The 19,114-nt window shown below is 43.1% G+C and overlaps 1 protein-coding gene across 4 annotated transcripts in view; it reads left to right on the top strand.

The window, feature by feature from the left end:
• The window catches only part of CABLES1 (Cdk5 and Abl enzyme substrate 1), a 69,091-nt gene that overhangs the window by 45,409 nt on the left and 4,568 nt on the right, over positions 1-19,114 (top strand). For all 4 annotated transcript variants that reach the window (XM_083823940.1, XM_083823939.1, XM_083823942.1 and 1 more), the window contains 5 exons: positions 5,010-5,109; positions 6,613-6,769; positions 7,793-7,896; positions 17,555-17,661; positions 18,599-18,806. In XM_083823940.1, the coding sequence (XP_083680066.1) occupies positions 5,010-5,109; positions 6,613-6,769; positions 7,793-7,896; positions 17,555-17,661; positions 18,599-18,806 (676 nt within the window). The remainder of the gene's footprint in view (positions 1-5,009; positions 5,110-6,612; positions 6,770-7,792; positions 7,897-17,554; positions 17,662-18,598; positions 18,807-19,114) is intronic.

Here is a 19,114-nt window from a genome sequence, read left to right as displayed (position 1 = left end):
CTGCAGAGAGTATAGCTGCTGAATATTGCTCTTTGGTAGGAGAATTATAAGAATTATTAAGTCAGATATAAGAATTTATCTGGCTAAACCTGCCTGCAGTTAAGGAAAATAATACAGTATCAGTAATCAAATGGATTGGAGCACGGAAAATCAATCATTCTTCTGAAGTAAAGCATTAAGTCACTAGATAAAAAGAATTTGTGTCCTTCTCAGCAATGCTGCAAACCAGTTTCATCCAGTTTCTAAAGAGAAATCATCACTGAATTTAACTTTGCCCGTTGAAGTCCTGACAAGAACACTAACGAGTTCAATGATACGACGAGCAAGAAGTTTTCAATACCATCATCCCAAATAACGTGTAGCCGCAGCGATCAATGAGCCCAGAGGCCAGGCATTCCCAAAGGGTTTCGTTATCCAAATTCTGAAATCTTTGTTTGTCCTCGGTGTTTAAACTGGGTAAGAAAGCCGTATGCAAAATGAGGCAAAAAGGAGCATCTAGATGAGTTTGTCTCACACACTGCATCCCTGCAGCCAGTGTAGGAAACGGGAATATTTACAGGAGAAATGAGAGCTTCTAAATTGCCATAAGTATGGTAGAGAGAAGCGCATAGCAAAGCAGGTTACTCTGTTATATCCTTCAGATTTGGTACCAGGTTCCTTGCTGTTCTTCCCCTACCTGATTTTTGTATGCGAGACAGTTTGATCAAGTTGTCAATCCCTAGTGTATTTCCTGAACGTTTATCAGTCTGTAGATTTGGGAAACAGTAACTATCTATTATTAGCATATGATAGGGAAGCTGAAATATCCTTGCTTTCCCTCACTGTTGCCCATTTTCCTTGCTTATCCCAAATTGAACAAAACCAAGTGCATATTAGCTTTACAGAAAGACACAGAAATCTGTTTTTTTTTTTTTTCCTACACAGCATGACGCTTTTAAACTAATCATCTCACAGGTGAATTTTATAGATCCACCATTAGCTCATTTTTATGAGGTTTCCTGTTCCCTTAGATTGAAATTAAGTGATAAATCCCAAAAGCTAATAGGCTTAAGGTTTGAACTTTTATTCCATGTTGGGCAAAACATCAAGACGAGCTGACACGCTGACACCTGAATATGTCTGGGGAGATTAAAAGGATGCTGGCCCATTAGAGCAATCTTTCCACGAGCTTCTCCACCTCCATTCCCAGTAAATTGCAGCTTGAGATGTTGTTCTAGCAACACTAATGGCAATTAGGATCTGAAAACTCTCAGTCAATTAAAGCCAGCAGTCTCAGTCAGTAGGAGCTCTGCTGTAGAACTGGCTGGCAGCACATCTTTTCCAAAGTTGTCATTGTCCTCATCCCTAAAAACAGAGACCATAAGTAGAAATTATGTACAGTGAGGGATAAGAGCAGTATTTTTTTTGACGTCTCATGAACCGCCTTTGTTTTTGGAATAAATCTGGGCAGTCAGGAATCACTAAGCATAAAATACAAACACAAAAAGGTTACATCTCTAAATAACACATATCAGATTCCTTTTGCCATAAGTAGAAGGCTTTTTCATGCATCTAGAAATCTGTTTAATATTTAATGGACTCCTAAATTATTCATGAGTCAAAGCGTTCAACTGTTGCTGTCATTTAAAGAGCAAGCGCCCAGCAGGACTCTTGCATGGGTCTTTATAGATCACGTCAAAGCACAGTGTCTGGCTCATTAAAGAGATGTTATATTCATGAAAGAGCAGGTAATACAGTTTATATTCAGTTATATATATAGTACAGTTTATATTCAGTTTATGTTCTGTTAATCCTTGCCTGACACACAGGCTGAGAATTCCTGTTTTGATTCTTATTTACCTGTTCGGTAAAACTTTCCACCATCCCACAACAACTTTGGATTCACAAGTCACCCAGTACCGTTCCAGGAAAATCTGCAAAGTGTATGAGGTGGAGAAACTAACTTTCTTTTTCTTCCTCAGTTCTGAGTGTAGTTTCCAATAGCACTCTTCAGCACACTTTCTGGAAATGGTATGCACAAATAGAGCATGGACATTTATGTAAATCAGAGTAACTCCCCTAATGTTATCAAGAACTGGGATCAAGTTTTTTGCCTCCTGCAGAAAAGGCATCCTAATCTTGTGATTTCCTTAAGCTTTCCCTGCTCAAATAAAGCAAAGGTAGCAAAATTACATTCCTGTGATTTATTTTAGCTTTTCAGTGTCTGCTGGAATTGCTGGAAAATTTTGTTAAAAAGCACTTTCGGAAAACAAAACACAGGAAAATCAAAAACGAGGAAGAGGAGGAAGGAAGTTCTCTTCACTTAAAAGCCTATTTGGCAAGGGCCATCTTTCCTGCTCTGAATTTTGTAAACAGCTTTTACTACTGCATATTGGTTTGTGCAGTTCCTCGGTGCCATTGGGTAACGTAAATAACTTAAGCACAGGGAAAGTTTGATTTTCTTTCAGGTTCCTATCCTACGCACGTGCATAGGGCCTGTTGACGGTGGTGCCGCACAAGGGCTCGTATCCCGAAGAACTTGGTGGCAGTGGTTTGCTGTGTTGGCTGTCCCAAAACGACTGTCCCAACCGTTCCCCAGGCACAGCTCACACATTTTTGCGGAGAGCAAATGTGAGGCATATCCCACTGTTTCCTAGCTGGTTTGGGGATTTTGGGGGTTTGGTGAGGAAGAAGCTGTGCTGGGGCTCCTCCAGAAGCAGGGTCGCAGCCCCTGGGCTTGTCCCAGGTGGGGGAGCTGCCCCAGCATCCCTGGGACAGAGCTCTGTAGCTTGTTGTTACCAGCAGTTCCCCGCAACAGAAAACTTAACCTGCCTTAATTTACAATCCAGAAAGGATTTACTATTATTTTATTTAGCTGGCTCAACCACAGGTGTCCAGCATGAGATTTGCTGAGGCATTCGTGAACTTTGCTGTAGTAGGAGTGGGATGAAAAATCAGTGCTCTCCCTGCAAAAATTAGACTAGCTTGCTGTTGGTCTTAGTGACAGGGACTCAAAAAGGATAAGCTACACTCACCTAGGAATCTCATATCAAGTGTTTAACAATGTCTTCTATCAGCGGGGAGAGGATGTGTATAAGCTGGGATGATCCTTTTCATTTGAACATTGATAAGAAACTGTGTGCTGGTTTGTGCTGATTTTCCTCAAGAGAGTGAGTTAAATTCTCAGTTTTATGGACAAGTTTCTCCCCAAACAGTAATGTTTTGTTACTGTTTTACAACACAAGCAATATATACTACCTACAAATATAAGGATGTATGTAAAGGAAGAGAGGACTTCTGAGTAGCCTTTGCGAAACACTTAGAATGAGGGAGAATAGCTGCAGTGTTGCTTACGGGGTCCTGAAGGTAGAGGTTTCTTTTAAAAACAGAAGAAAGATGGGAAAAATTGGGGGATTAGTCTTGATGGATCTCCAGCTAATGGGCAGGAATCATTCCCGTGCGTGCTTGCGCTTGGAGCCGACCCTGATCTCTGCTCCCAAAGAACTGATTTCTTCTACGTCCCCAGAGCCACTCTGGTTTTGAAAAGCTGCTGAGCTGACTCTTTAAACGATGCCAGATTTTCACTGAATGAATTAACAAAGCTATCTAGCCTTCTCTGTTAATTGCATGGAGAAGTGTCTCCGTGACTTGTTTTCAAAGCTGTAATGGCATTATTTCTTCCTCTGTCCTTGAGGAAGTGAACTAAATTATCCTGGTATTGCTAAAGATAATTCAGATTTTTGTTTTGATTTGGGGGCTTCCTCAAGTCGTGTGTTCATTTCTTAGATAAGACCTACTGAAATGGTTACTGTTTAGCATTTATCTCTAGAAGAAATAGTTCCTTTCAGCATGTTGTGTGCAAGAACGGGGAGGCTAATCCGATGCCTCTGACAGAAGGTTATTTTTACCTAATTATTTGTGCAGCTTCTCAGTAATATAATATCAGGAAACAGAATGATGATATGACACTGTGCAAAGTGAACCCCAGTCCAGAAATCAAGAGGGCTTTGGATGAAAACCTTGATACAGTGTTTTTGTTTGCCATAGAGGTATGTTTTCCAGCAGATAGATGTGTTGGATTTTTCTAGGAACAAGGTACACGATTTATTGGGTACTCACTGATTGCCAGTTTTCAGAGAAATAAAATGAGTGACAAGATTTGAAGTGAAGACAAGGAAACGGGGTTTGCAAAGAGAAAGCAGGAACTAGCCCAGTCCAGCAGTCAGGTGAAGAGCCTGCAGGGCTTCTCCAAGCCTCATGTCAGCATCTCTCCCACAGGTTTTTAAGCATGTACTTGGACCTTAGCAGAAATGAGCTGGGAAAACACCACAGGATAAATATTCTGGAATTGCATACAGTAGCCATTTGTGGAGCACAAATTTGCTCATCATCTCTTTTATCTTCACTCACATTCGTGATGCTAAAGCATGGGATACAGACTGATTGTCTCAGGCACGTTTTTTACCTTTACGTGTGAAATGATGAATGGATCAGTCCTCCTAAGGCCCAAGTTTCTATCCTGAAGTGAGAGGGAGAGCTGGATTTCTCCTGAAGGCCTCCAGGAGCCAGTTCACTGAGCTTTGGACACCCTCCCGGTCTTGGAGGTGCAGAAATTCCTCCCAGAGGCTTTCATGGGCAATTCATTCTCTGCATGACAGCATGGAGGCACTTGGGCACGTATTTTAGGGGCATCAGTTTATTAGATATGCTGGATTATTGGATCTCACCCGAAGCTTACACAACTCCCAGGTCCCTCCCAGTGCCGAGCTCTGTCAGGTGCCCTCAGTGATGAGGAACCAAGTTTTGCACCATAGGTGGAATACGAGGCACAACCAGGAAAAAAGTGGGCTTTTTGCTGTAACCAGTAGCTATAATGTATTTTAGACAACACAGTCCTGTCCGTAGGAAAGTTTGTCTCTTCTGTGCTTTGCACTGATAGATTTAGGATTAATGCTGCTTCCATTGTGTGGTGGAAAGTAAATAAGATGTGCTTATGAAGAGCTGTCTCTGCTCTGGTTTCTGTTCCCCAGGGATATGAAGTTGGATGGTGGACGCCAGTGCCATTCTACTGGAGTGTGTCTAAAAGAGATCATTGGTCTTGAAGGTGTGGAGCTCGGAGCAGATGGGAAGGTGGGGATGCTTCACTTCCTACGCCGTTAGATTCTCTGTAGTTAGGGAAAAATATGGCATACCTAGTAACAAGCACAAATATTTAAATAAATTACAATATTCAGCATAATACAATAGTTAAAGCACAGTATGTATGAGCTGTAAAGAAGATGAGCAGAAATTCAAGGGGACCATCCTAGCTGTCAATGCAAACAACTCAGTTTCCTTGAAGAAATCTGCCTCCGGCAACATCTGAGTCTGTGGAGCATTACTAAATCAGTGCTCCCCTGGCTCTAGCAGGAGGTATCAGCACAGAGCGTATTGTCAGAGGCAAAAATAATTTCTGGTGATAGTTGTAAGCTGTAATTCTGCTTGCTTTCAAATTTATTTAATAAAAGAAATCTCACTTACCATTGCATTTGTCCAAAAGAGCAAGAGGACATTAGTATGAACCTGATGAGCACGTCAAAATTCAAGAGTGCATTCATTTGAAATGGAATAAGCAATTATGATTTTTTGGGGAAAGCGATCCATTTTAAACAAATCTGTAGAGAAGAGATTATTTTAATCACATATGAAAACATTTTTTTTTTCTGAAAACCTGATTTACATTTTGTCATTCCATTTATCCAGTCTGCTGTCATTTCTGGATTTAAAGGCTTAAATAAAGGTCAATGCTGCTGCACACAGTGTGCTCACCTAACCAAGTGACAGTCCAGACCCCAGACTGTAAATTCTTTAGGACAACCTGTCTGCTTATAAATAAATTAAAGCTCACGTGTTTTATTTGATACCTGTTCTGACCTGCTCATAAACCAGTCTGGAGCCTGAGACTCATTTTTTTCTTCATAATACTGTTATTTTTGGAAAATAAACCTAGGAGAAGTAAGACGTAGTCTATTTCTGGCCAAGCATGCAAACAGAGAATTGGTTCATTCTGCAAATAATTTTGTCACATGTTATTCATTCACACTGAGTCCATGCTGGCAGGTAGTGAATGATCTCCCATAACCATTACCAGTAACTTAAGACACCAACAAGACTTTGCCAGATCAAATCCTAAAGGACAAAAATACCACAGAAAGTGCTTAAGTTAAGCGGTGTTCAGGTGATTTGCCTGTGGCTGATCTGTGCTGAGGGACCCATACACAAGAATGCCATTTCAGTAAAGAAACAGCTGAAATCTGCTACAGGGAAGGCCCACTGAAAAACCTGACGTATTTTTAAATCTGACCCTTGAGTAGGATTTTGTAAATCCCGTGTATTAGAGCTCGCGTGTGTGTTTGTAGTTTTGTTTTGCCGAAGAATTAATGCATTTGCAAAAGCTTTTTTGTGTGGATAAAGTGACTACACTGAAGCAAATGTAGGTGACTAGTGTTTATTCATCTGTGCCTAACTATGAAATCCAGAAAATCCCCTGCTAATTTGGTTTCCCCTGCTTCAAACTGGGATGCCCCAAAGGGATCCTGCTGCGGCTGAGCTGGGCTGATAGTAACTCTCTGTCCATTCTGACTTTCTTTTTAGACGGTTTCATACACACAGTTCCTATTTCCAACCAATGCTCTGGGAACTCGGAGGAACACAATAGACTCCACCTCATCCTTCTCCCAATTTCGCAATGCAAGCCATCGTAGCCTTTCTCTGGCAAGAGCTAACAGCACCCAGGGGAGCATTGATGCAGGTAACTTACCAAGAAGCTTGTTTTAATAGCCTTGCATACCCTGGCAATAGGTGACTATTATCACAGAATCACAGAATTGCAGGGGTTGGAAGGGACCTCAAGAGACCCATCAGGTCCAACCCCCCTGCCAAAGCAGGTTCCCTAGAGCAAATTGCGCAGGTAGGTGTCCAATTACGAAGACTTTTTGGTGGAGACACACCATGTTTTAACCCCTTGTATGCTTAAATTAAGCAAAATGTAGTCTCTTGGGGTAGGTAACACAGAACTTGGAGTGCCCTTTTCCACGCTTGTTCCCTGTTTGTTCAGCAAGGCTGGCTTACAGATCATGGAAAGTTGAGTAAACACAATCGCCGGTCCCTTGTCATATTGCCAGCCGCTGATCCCGCTCAGCATGCCTCCTTGTGTAACTGGCATTGTTTGTTCCTCCCACATAAGGCTCATCATGACTGCTGTTTGCTGTGGAAAATACACAATGGCAACACGATAGTCATAAGCTGAAGGTGTAAATCGTACTCATGACCTTTATTAGGCTGGAAGGGGCCGTGTTTACAAAACTGGGCACAAAACGTATGCCAAAACACTATATGCTTAAGATACTTTGGCGTGTTAAATGAAACAAATCAAAACATCTGCATAAACAGATGAGAGCTCGTTTCTGGGAATAAAAGTCAACAAAACTTCCCCACTCACTTTCCTCTCACCTGAACATGGCAGGGTATGTGGGACCGCATTTGTTTGGCAGACTTTTGGACTGTGGCTTCATTTTGGGGTTTCATAGAATTGTGCACTTCTCTAAGTCCTAAGTTCATATCTACCAGGTAATTCATAAGCTTTAGGTCCTCTGTGTCTTTGCAAGTTCTACTATTACTGAAGTACCGAGTGACATATACAAAATTTTTTGACTCTTTTCAAACAGCCAGCACAAAGATCATTTTGTGCATTACCACTGAACTTGTTTGCCACTTAACGTTTACAGATTTCTTGATGTAATTAAGAAATGTTATTTTTACCATTGTTTTATAGGCAGTGACCTGGGAGACTATGTTGAATATGACCCCAATCTTTTAGATGATCCCCAGTGGCCGTGTGGCAAACATAAGCGGGTTTTAATATTTCCTTCGTATATGGTAAGTGATACTCAAAACTAGGTGTAGCACAGATAAATGTTAGTAACAATATTTAGAAAGTTGAGGTTGTATTTGGCTGCATTTTAAGAAGATTATTATTATTTTTAATCTACTAATACCAGCTGTTTGGAATGCTTTGTTCTAAATGACAGTTACTTACTGGGACATGTAAAAACAAACTTGTGGAGGTATTACAAAAGTAACTGCTTTTATTACTGCTGTATTTCATAAATGTTTTAGATGAAAGGCTTGTTTGAACAATGCACTCATTCTCTCTCGTTCAGAGGAAAATTTATACTTCCTCTAATTGGCATCTATTACAAAATAGGAGAATGCCCATTAGGGTTTTTCTGAAGTCATGAAACTGTATTTTGTTTTGATACTTATCGTCTACTCATTGGAGTAGAACCTCGGTGTCTCGTAGAGCCTTTGTTTCCCAGATATTTATTTCATCATGGGATAGTCCTTCCTTTAATTGCAGCAATTATGAGCAGAACCTGTATGTTTTTCGCCATATCCAAAGCTGTAATGCAACGGACTCATAACAGTTCCTTGATCTCAGCTCTAACTCAGTATTTACTCTGGTGAGAGACTTCTGTAGCCTTTTTGCAGTTGCACCAAGCCCGTAGGATTTGGTGTGCTATTTTGGCAGAAAAGTAGCAAGACGCAGTGCAGTTGTATGCGTGTGATCACATATCTATCTGAATTAGACATCCAAAGCAGTAGTATACCGTGGTGGAAAGCTAATTCTTTTCTTTTTTTCAAAGTGGTGACTTCCTATTACTCACTCTTTTCTATATATAAATAGGATAGGATTTGAAGTCTGAAGTGTCATTCACGTCCCCACTTAACTTGGAGCAGAGATACTACTTAGGAAACTACTAATGTATATAAAGGTACAGTCATTGCAGGTTCTCCTCTGCCCCCCAGCCTGGTCTTTATTTGATAATAGTATTGCTAGGTGCTCCTTCTTCAATAGAAATGTATTTTACTTGTGTCACTTAAATTGAAGCCGATCTCCTTGTTGGCAAGAGTGCTCTGCCTGTTGCATAGAAAGGCTTAATTGAGCTCTGAGGCTGTGTTTGGGTTAAATTTTCAAGTGAAAAGTTTTAGTATGTCCTCTGCTTACTTTCAGCCAGTTTTACTTTTAGGGTTGGCAAGTTATTTTTGGCTGGCAACCCACAAAGTGTCAACCCTTTATGGCAGCCATGTCTGGGTAGGAAAATATTTGTTAGGTTTTGATACGGTTATTGTCATGGACAGGGAGCTGTCTTCCTTCAAACAGAAACTCGTCGTTAACTGGCATCCAAAATGAACATAGTTTTAGCAATCGTGGTTGTGTCTCCAACCTTCTTCAGGCTGGAAGTATGCTCCAAACAGTCTGAGTCCTCTAACATCACCCAAAGTCATTGATGCTTGGCGTTGAGGTGGACGTGGTCAGGTGAGTCAAAATGAGAGAGCCAGGAGAGCTTCCTGCAGGGGAGCTTTCTGCCCAGGAGCGGGTGTGTGTTGCCCTCCTTTTCCGTACACTGGTTAACCACAACATTTTGAGGCCCACATTTGTGCTTTTATTGCAGTAAGCTGCCTGGGCTTTCCCCTGTGATAGAGGTATGGCTAGATACATTCAAGGCGAAAAACGGACTTGAAGGCTAATCATTAAAATCAATGGCATTGTTTGCTCCTTCTCGGAAAGAAGGCACTAATCTGAGAAAGGACCGAAGGAAATGAAGTGCTGTGTTCCGTTTGGTGGTGGGAATAGCTGGCATGTGCCAAGAGCGCTCTTGTCCAAGGTCCAAGATTTCGCCGTGACGCAACACAGGAGCTGCGCAGCTTGACAGGGAACCAAGCAGTGGGTGTTTGTTCTTCAGCGCTCGGCTGAGGGATTTCACAAGCGGCTGGTGCTTCCTTCAGCCGAGAGAAGGGAGGAAAGGTCGTGCCAGAGCGTCCCGGGAGCTTGCAGGTTTAAACAGGGTTTTGCAATTTGGGCTGCGAGTAAGGAGGGCTTATGCATTGAGCTGGTTGATAGAGGGCCATACTGCCTACGCAGAAGACTTTACTTGCATCCATCTTCCTAGACTCAGCTGGAGTTCCCCCTCCCTGCAGTTCACATCAGTGTGAACAGAAGCATAATAGTCTGTAATTTCAAGGCATTTTCCTGCCCAAATACAAAAACCAGCATATGCTGCAATTAAAGCAAATTGCAGTCTGAGGTCAGCGAGAAACCTGCGTTGCTTTTCCTGACGGTGCACAGCCATCTTAGCGTTAGCAGACTCCTGCAAAACGACCGCAGCATTGTCGACCTACTGTACACACGGATTCAAAGCAGCCCGCGGTCCCGAGTGGAATACAGCTTCAGTTACTGCCTCCCACGGCTGCCAGAGCAGCCGAGAGCATCTCCAATGTGAGCACCGTGCATGGAGAGCTGCAGTTTGTAATTAAAGTTTCCTTACTTGGCCAGCATTTAGCATTAATGTTTGGCAGCTGCAAGCCTGTAGGCTTTTTTCCCCCTCCTTGTGGATGTCAGAGCAATTAAGGGGGTAAGGTGTGTGACAAGAATCTGAACAAATGGTGTTTTAGAAGAGCGAGGCTAGATGCTGAGCTGCAGCAGGTCTGCAGGGCACTGCCGGCTGCAGAACTGAGTTAAATGCACAAATGCGACACCCGGGAGCCCGACGTGTGCTCTGCGGGCCAGGATTGCTCCTCTGGTAAAGTGCTTTTGAGGCCTGCATGAATCCTGCTTCACTAAACATTGCAGGCTTTATTCGAAGGTGCAAGACGGATAAAATGTGTGGCCCTGCTTGGATTTTACTCTGACATGAGTGTGGTTTGCACTCGAGCCTATGAGAGAGGCAGTTTCCTCCTTTTTTTGTGGAGCCCAGGGTTATTATCACTTACATTGACTTTATGGGCTTATAATTTTCCTGAGCTGAATTAGTCCTGACTTGCAGAGCATTTTGAACTGCAAGTCCTTGTTTTCCAGGAAAAGCAGAGCTTCCTCTTTGAAGATAGCTCTGGGGAAGAAGTGCTTTTGCTTTGGTCTTTTTTTTTTTTTTTGCACTGAAGTTCCTAGCTTTAAAGGATACGCACTTCTCTGTAGCATTTCTAAAAGTAATACCCACAAACAGCCTGATAGGGAACAAATCTGAAAAGGCAGCCTATTTTTTGTTTCCAGCACAAACCCCGCCACTTCCATTAATTGCATTCATTGTATTCAAATTCTGGTATATCCCAGAGAAATTATTTCACTTTATGTTGTCTTTGTAGGAGAGCCTACAATCTCTGACACAATATAAACAATAAGAGGTAGAAGAATTCATGCTGGAGGAGGCAGGGAGAGGGAAAAAACATCATGTCATGGTTAACAGATGTCTTCCTGGCTGATACTGCTAAAACAGGAATTCTTGCAGATTCTTAAATCTCTCCAGAATAGGAACTTCCACCAGCTACCAGGCAGAGCAGTAACTTCTTTGCTAGCATTTCACGTCAACCAGTGTGCAGCCAGCATCTTCACTGTCTCCCTGCATTCCTGCAAGCAGAAACAAACAGGAGGAGAAAACTCCCTCTGCAGCATGCGTGAGGACGACCCCCACAGCTCTGGGTTTTGTTGGTGACACAAAAACACAAGAGCGTGTTCAGCTGGCTGCTATCTGCTGCCAGAACTTGCAGAAAGGGAAGAAAAGCCTCGATCAGTAGCATCTTGACTTTGAGTGACCCTTGTGTAATAACATCCCTGCAATATCCATCTATCCATGCCCAAGGGATACCCTTGGAAATTGGTTTTTGGTCCTTAACGACAGTTTCAGTGTATTGCTTTAATTATATCAAAACAAACTGACATCTATACGCTGCTAATAAAAAAGCATGTTGCAGAGGACTGAAGGGCTCTTACAGCAGGCTGACCATCAGCCTGCGTTTGCCAAGTACAGCACTCGTGTCAAGCACAGCCAAGCTGCATTATTAAATATTAGTCTTCCAATGTGATTTTAAAATTAGAACTGCTTGCTGCTCCATCCGTTCAGTCTAACAAAAGCCCTGCATGATGATATAGCACATTTGCTTTCTCGCTCCCCCCTTACTGTCTTTCACAAGGAGCACCAAGGTCAGAAGTACTCCACTACAGCAAGCGTCCTTTGATGTCGTCACTGTAGTCTTTGAGCTGCTTCCGTAGTTGGAAATTAAGAAGCATCTCCAGATTGCTTTTTTATCAGCTGCTGGCCTCATACCCAAAAGTCTCAGGGAGCAGAGGATCACAGCGGTGGTATATATTCATATTTAAAGCCAGTGCTGTGTGGATTTGATGCTATATTTGGCTGAGGCTCCAATAAATATGTATTTTGAAGCAATGACACGCTGTATTAATTGAGAATGCTTTCAGTGTGTTAACTGTGTAAAATAAACTGGCATCATTCCACGTACCGTAATTCAAAGGGGCAGCTTAGAGATGATTTGCTTTGTGAAATGCTAAATATTTCCGTCTATGTTCCTTGAATGTCAGTACCTTTCTAACAATGAGACATCTTTTAGTTGTCCTTTTTCTTTTTTAAAAAGTTGTTATAATACAGAAATCACTCCCATTTTCCATCACTGTTTCAAGCCTCTGCTCCAGCAGGATTTCCCATATATGTGCACCTGAAGCCATCGCTATATACGTTAGGTTACTGACAGCTTATAGCCACGTAGCTAATCACGTGTGGTGTGCATTAAAGCAGTGCAGAGTCGTTGACTTCTTCGCATCTGTTATGTGGTTGAGACCTTACCATCGTGCTGCTGAAGGTCTCTTAAACCTATCGTGTCTGCTCTCCATGAAGCAGATTGATCAGAGGTCTGCAGTAAAGTCAGCTGAAGAGAACCTATCGTGTAACTTCCATTTTATTCACCTATTCTATTCTGATTTTACCCTTCTTAGAGGGAGATGGAGGCATCCAAGGCTAGGTCATCTTTTGCTGGTAACGTGCCAAAGTAGGGTTTATTTTCAACAATATTTCATCTTGCCAGTCTTTCCAACCATTCCAGGCATCCTGCCTCCTCCTGTATTTATGAAACTATATATACAGCTTTCCTATGAGAAAGCAGCTGCCTGAAAACGCGTGTGAATAACACACGAGCTAACCTCCAAGTTCAAAACTGCCAGCCATGCAAAAAGCGTGCAGAGCACAGGCTTCAGCCCGAGCATTCATCACGTTGGCCAGGCATCTGTCAGCTACCATATATCAAAGCTTTCATTTGTCTTGTGCAACCTCCATCGCCAAACTAAAATATACATTTACAGATCTGTATACAGAGAACACGGACAGAGCTCGCAAAGGAGCATTTCTGAGTACTGCAGTGAAATGTGTTTTGTGCAAATAAGCTGTGAGAAACAAGACAGACGGGTCTGGATGACAGAAGTTACAAACACTGGAGATTAGAGTGTTAGAGCGATGGTTGGGTACTTCCCAGTGCCTTGCTCGTGCTGACAGCCCTGGAAGTGCAAAATGCCTGCCTTCTGGGGAATAACGTTGTATATATTTAAGCATATTTGGATGGGAAAACGCCGTGCTCCTTTTAGGGGATTATTTAAAACGCCATCCTAAAACTTGGAGCATTGGTGTTGACCAGTGCAGGCAACACCAGAACTATTCCAGACAGACAAAACTCTGCTTACAGTGATGCCTTTTCCTTGACCCAGCGAGTTTGTTTCTAACTCACAGACAGCCCAAGAGAAATAAAATGGCCTAAAGCAGAGGAAGAGTAAGCGCTGAGCAGAAGAAGAGGTGGCAAACGATGACTCGGGGTCAGAGCACTCCCATTTCAGCAGTAAGATCCCAGCTGGTCCTTGTGGGTCACTGGGGCACCCCGGCCGTGCTTTTGGCCTTGTACATGCGCTGAGGTTTCCACCAGCCCATTCTCTTTCCTTCTCCATGGGAAAGGGAGCAGCACAGGGTCGGTGCTGAGCCACTCGTGGGGTGCAGGAGGGCAGCTCCAGCAGGAAAGGACGGACGGACAGAGGATGCTTGGGCACGTGGGATTTCTCCTTAGCTTCACAGGTACACAGCACGGCAGCAAGAGGGCTGCCCCTCTGGTGAGCAGAGCCCCAAATACAGTTATCCTACAGGCACCAGCTGAGAAGGGAGCATCCTGCTGTGCAGGGGTAAGTCAGGATTCTGCAGCAGCTACCAAAAAAAAAAAAAACAACCAGGGGAAAAAAGACAAGAAGTTGCACAATTCCTTTTCTTGAGAATAAGGGCAGTTAGTTGAGCTCTCCAGCATGGCACTGACAAGACGAGACAGCTGCCTTAGAGCCAGTGTGTTCAAACATGCTGCTGTTATCCTGTTACATGAATCAAAAACAGCACACACTAGCTTTCATCTGGATTTCATTATTGTGATTTATATCGTAGAGACTGTTGTCTAGCAGGAAGCAGCAGTATTCGGAGTTGGAGGGGGGGAGATCCTTATCACCAGGACAAAATTGACAAATCTGCGTTTAAAAATAGCTGTACCTCATTACCATTTTCTGTTTTAAGCCGTCTGCTTATTCTCAAGACTCTGAATGCTTTGCTTTAAATAAATTAAAAAAAAAAAAAAAAGGAACATCTTCTAAAAAGATTTTAGCTGAGTACTGGCAGATCTCCTCGGCTTAGCCGGCGGAGCCCCAGGTAAAACCAAAGACCCCTGCAGAGCAGCACGTAAGGCACCCAGGAGGCTGCTGCAGGAGCCCAGGGCTCACCCGACCACTCCGGAGCCACTCGGGCACGTTCGTGCTGGAGGTGAAAGCAACCCAACCCTGCCGTGGTGCGTTATCAACGTGCAGCCCTTCAGCTGACTGCGGAGGATGCTCGGGCCCTCCCTCCACCACGGGCTTTCTGCTGCAAAGTGGTTTCTGTCCTGCACACTCGAGTCATGATTTTTTTTGTGTTCTCCTCTGTGCAAGGGGAAATGATTACCTGGAAGGAGCCGAGTGCGAGTCTGCCAAAAAAAAAAAAAAAAAGCCATGATGGCTTTGTGGGAGATAATTAAGATAAAACTAAGGAGCTCTGTGGTAACAGAGAGCAAACAACGGGCAGTTAAGTTTGCAATGAGGCATGAAATAAGGTATAGTGTAGCTTTGCATGGTAGCACCAAGCCTGCTCTTTCTAGGATTGCCCAAGACAACCAAAAAGTGCTGATAGTAACTGAAATCATCTTTGGGTTTAATAGTGGGTAACCTTTGTGTGCTCAGCATCTCTTGACTCTGTAAATAAGTGAGGCATGGACCAATGTTTTTGTATTTTGAGTAGCAAGTAGCACTGGTCTAAAGTATGCTACATGGCTTTTTTCAGTAGTCCTCTTACAGCAGTACGAGAGAGGATCCTTTGTAATACCACAAAGAACTCCCAGCATATACATGTAAGTGTCAGAAGCACCCGTCTTGCTGATGATATCCTCTGGCAAAAAAAAAACAAACCTCAAACCCCCAAAACCAAGGAGTAGGCAAGCAGGAACCAAAATCCCAGGGAAAGGAATGAGAGGAGAAAGAGAGAAATTGGTAAGATTTTTGTTCAGCTTTTGAGGTCTGAGCCCTGCAGGCCGCAAGCAGAGCCTCCCGCAAGCGACTTTCTGAGACACCCAGGCAAAGACTTCTGTGTACATTCAGCCAAATCCTCCCTTCCTTCCACCTCCAGCAAGACTGAAAACAGGCAGACCCACACATTCGGCTGAAGCCTTTCCCTTCTGCCCCAGGTAGGGTGAGGTTTCTCCTGCCTGTCTTTTCCTCTCTTCTCTTTGTTCAGGCGTGATAGCAATCTGCCTGCTTCAGCGTCAAGACAGTATGTGAATTTTTAACCTGAGCAGTGCCTTGGTGTCTTCCCAGACCTGTGCTGTAGCCGATCTGTACGCGTGCAGGGCACCAAGGGTCACTGAAGAAGGTTGACGTGGCCTTCTCCTTTCTGATGTTTTCTTATAACTGGCAGCTCTCCTTAATAGGACAGAGTTTTGTAATAAATCATCCCCTTTATTGAGCAAAATTTGGACTGGCACTTCACATGTAACTGTGTCAGAGGGGGCTTGCAAGCATTTATACTTAACAGCAGGCAACTGTTGGGCTTGACGTGCCCAGCAGAATTACCTGCCAGGATGTCACGGGGAGCAGTTTATCTGGACAAATGATGCTTTTCACACTGCAAGGCAGACAGCAGAGTAGCCCTCATTTTAAAATGTGTATATGACTGTAACGACTCCCTGTGGCTAGTTGTTTTTTTCCTCTTCATATCAGCATGTTTACCTCAGATACTGTTGTGTGCTATTCAGGCAAGAAGCACGCTCTGCTTTCATTTAAATTCTTGCAAATATCCTTTATTTCAGTACAACCGCTCTTAAACAAAGTGCAGGAAAAGTTAGTTGCCTTTTGCTCCTCTTCGTGCTCATTTCTGATCCAGCCAAGAACATGATCAGATAACAAGAGTTGTCCAGTTGCTCTCCGGAGCCATTACACTATCCTCCCCAGCCCTTCCACGTTTTATTATTGAAAAATTTTGGCTCCATCTTCTACAAAGGCATAACGTGACAAGTGTTTTGTATGTTTCTTTCCTTCTCTCGTCTAGAGTCAACAGCCCTTTGCTCTGATATAGTTTAACCATAAACAGAAATTAGAAGGGAATAATGATTTTACTGGGAGGAGAATGCAGGATATATAATCCATATGGGTTGCACCCACCTGCTGTGTGCTGGGATGTGGAAATCTAGGAAGGGGATGCAGTACACAGAGGTGAATGCACTGCCTGTGCTTGAAGCTGGCCAGGATTCTGATGCCCAGGGACCAGGTTGTCCCCTGGTTGCCCAAGCCAGGGCTCTTCTCTGCTTCTGTCCAAGGGGCACAACAGCCAGAGCCAGGAAGAGAACTGGCACATCCTTCAAATGAGAGTTTAGCTCTTGGTTCAACTGATAGTTTTTGGCCAGGTGAGTGGTGACAGAGGATTTTGGCAAAGTGCTTCACGAATGAAGACTGAAGGAATGGGAGAAGTGCTGCACACCCGTAGCTGCTGGTGGTGGTGGCATTGCAGGACTGGCCAGGAGGGCCCTGTGCTATCCAGGGAAATTCTTCAGGTTGTGACAAAAAGGAATAGGAATCTCAGTGTAAAGTAAACAAACTGTGCACTTCTGATGTGGTCCTAACCCAGTACTTCTGTCCGGTTAATATGTAAGTTATGACAGCATTACTGTCTTGCATTCTACTGATTTACCCACGATTTAGGCTAATTACCTGTTCTATCACAAATGTATAGCACAGTAGTCAAGAATTTGTACCAGCAGATCCTTTGAGGAGTCTGTCTGAGACTGGCAATATGTTTCAGAACCACACACAAAATCTGGTCATCACATTATTGTGATGACTTGTTTTGGCATAACAAGGATTGTCAGCTAGGTTTTATCCACCCACATTGGGCTTAAACTCATTTGCAGCAATATTTGGAAGTAATGAGGTATGTGTTGTTTGGGGTTTGTGCTCAGCACTCATCTCAGATTTCAGGTCACTCGTTCTGACGGAGCGGTCACGAACAAATTGTTACCTTAATTCAGACTTACTTTTCCCCTCTCTGAAATCATTAGGCATTTGTTTGGTATTCCTTGCTTTCAGGGACTGAGTGATTTTGTTTGTTACACACTAAAAGAATAATTTTCTCTTGACCGTGTGTTACAGACCACAGTCATAGACTATGTGAAGCCATCAGATCTCAAGAAGGACATGAATGAGACCTTTAAGGAGAAGTTCCCTCACATCAAATTAACCCTCAGTAAAATAAGAAGGTATGTTGCAAAGCTTGGTATGGCTGCCACGTGATACAGCTGTCTCACATCTCAGGGCCATCACTGTTGTACATGAAGAGACTCACAGCACTGACTGATCTTCCAGGAGCAGCGACCTGCAGAGGTGCAGAAGAAGTCAGACGGTTGCTTTGATTAGCGGGCTGAGTGAACAAGATAGGTGAACGTACAGACGTGTACCACTGAGGTGTCAAACTCAGCATCTGAGAGGATGAGGATATGAGCTGGGCTTGCACTATACTATCAGATCCAGAAAAATAACATAAAAAAAGGATTCTTGAGTATATGGCACTTAGTTTAAAAAGAGCCTGAGGAAGGAGAAATGTTAATTTTTGTGCCTTGTCCAGAGAGCATGGCCAGAAGCAAAACAAGCGATCAATTTCACAGCAAAGTTTTAGTATTTCATCACAGTTTCCAGCGTAGCAGGCTAGACATACTGCTTCACTGAAGTAATGATGATTTCATTTGACTGAGGCGGCCAGGATACTGATTCTCGTTGCTCTGTAACTAGAGAACTCTGCGGTACGTAGCAAGGTTGGGTTTGACCAACCATAACCAACTGCAAAGCTGCATATAGATCACAAGCACTCAAATCTGTTGTTACTAAATAATTTGTATGCAGCTTAAGAGTTCTGATGAAATATTTTTACTAAAAGAGTCAAAGCTTTACAATTACTTCTATGCTTTGATACAACTGCCTATAGGGGAGGGGCAAGAAGGGGAAGGATGGATGAAGTCAAACCATGCAGTGCAATGTGTCCCCAAAATAGAGCATAAAGACACCTGCCCAGTAAATTACATTTTTCCTTTTCCTTTCCATTTGACTAAACAGGAATCTCTTAAATAATGACTCTTATGGTAAAATGGGAAATGCTTTAACACGCAGTTCACAGCATACTTATCTGGTCTCTTTATTCAGCTTGAAGAGAGAAATGCGCAAGCTTGCTCAAGAGGAATGTGGTTTTGAAGAGCCCACGGTAGCCATGGCCTTTGTCTACTTTGAGAAGCTCGCTCTCAAGGGGAAGCTGAACAAGCAGAATAGAAAGCTTTGTGCTGGAGCCTGTGTTCTTTTAGCAGCCAAAATTGGCAGTGACCTCAGAAAACACGAAGTCAAACATCTTATAGATGTAGGTATCCATACGTTTCCAGTGTTCCTTCTACATTAAGTGCCAGTGTGTGTTATACACAAGCCTGCTTATCAGTGGTCATGCTCTCCTGTAGGTTGCCAGCTCTACAGCTAGCTAAATACATTCCTTTATTTTACATTTGTGTGGAAGTGGGAGAGATCAGTGTCACAACAGAGGACTAAGAAACTTGTTTGACGTCATTGAAGACCCTGCTCTCAGATATTGTGAGGTCTGAGATATATCTGACCACCATTCTGTCAATACAAGTCAAAAGTTAACCTACAGGAAATTCATTTTGCTTTTATTTG

The sequence above is a fragment of the Anser anser genome (genome assembly GCF_964211835.1).
Source record: "Anser anser genome assembly, chromosome: 2".
In the NCBI taxonomy this organism is placed as follows: domain Eukaryota; kingdom Metazoa; phylum Chordata; class Aves; order Anseriformes; family Anatidae; genus Anser; species Anser anser.
The sequence above is the reverse complement of the archived record's forward strand: the minus strand, read 5'-3'. Positions and strand labels throughout refer to the sequence as shown.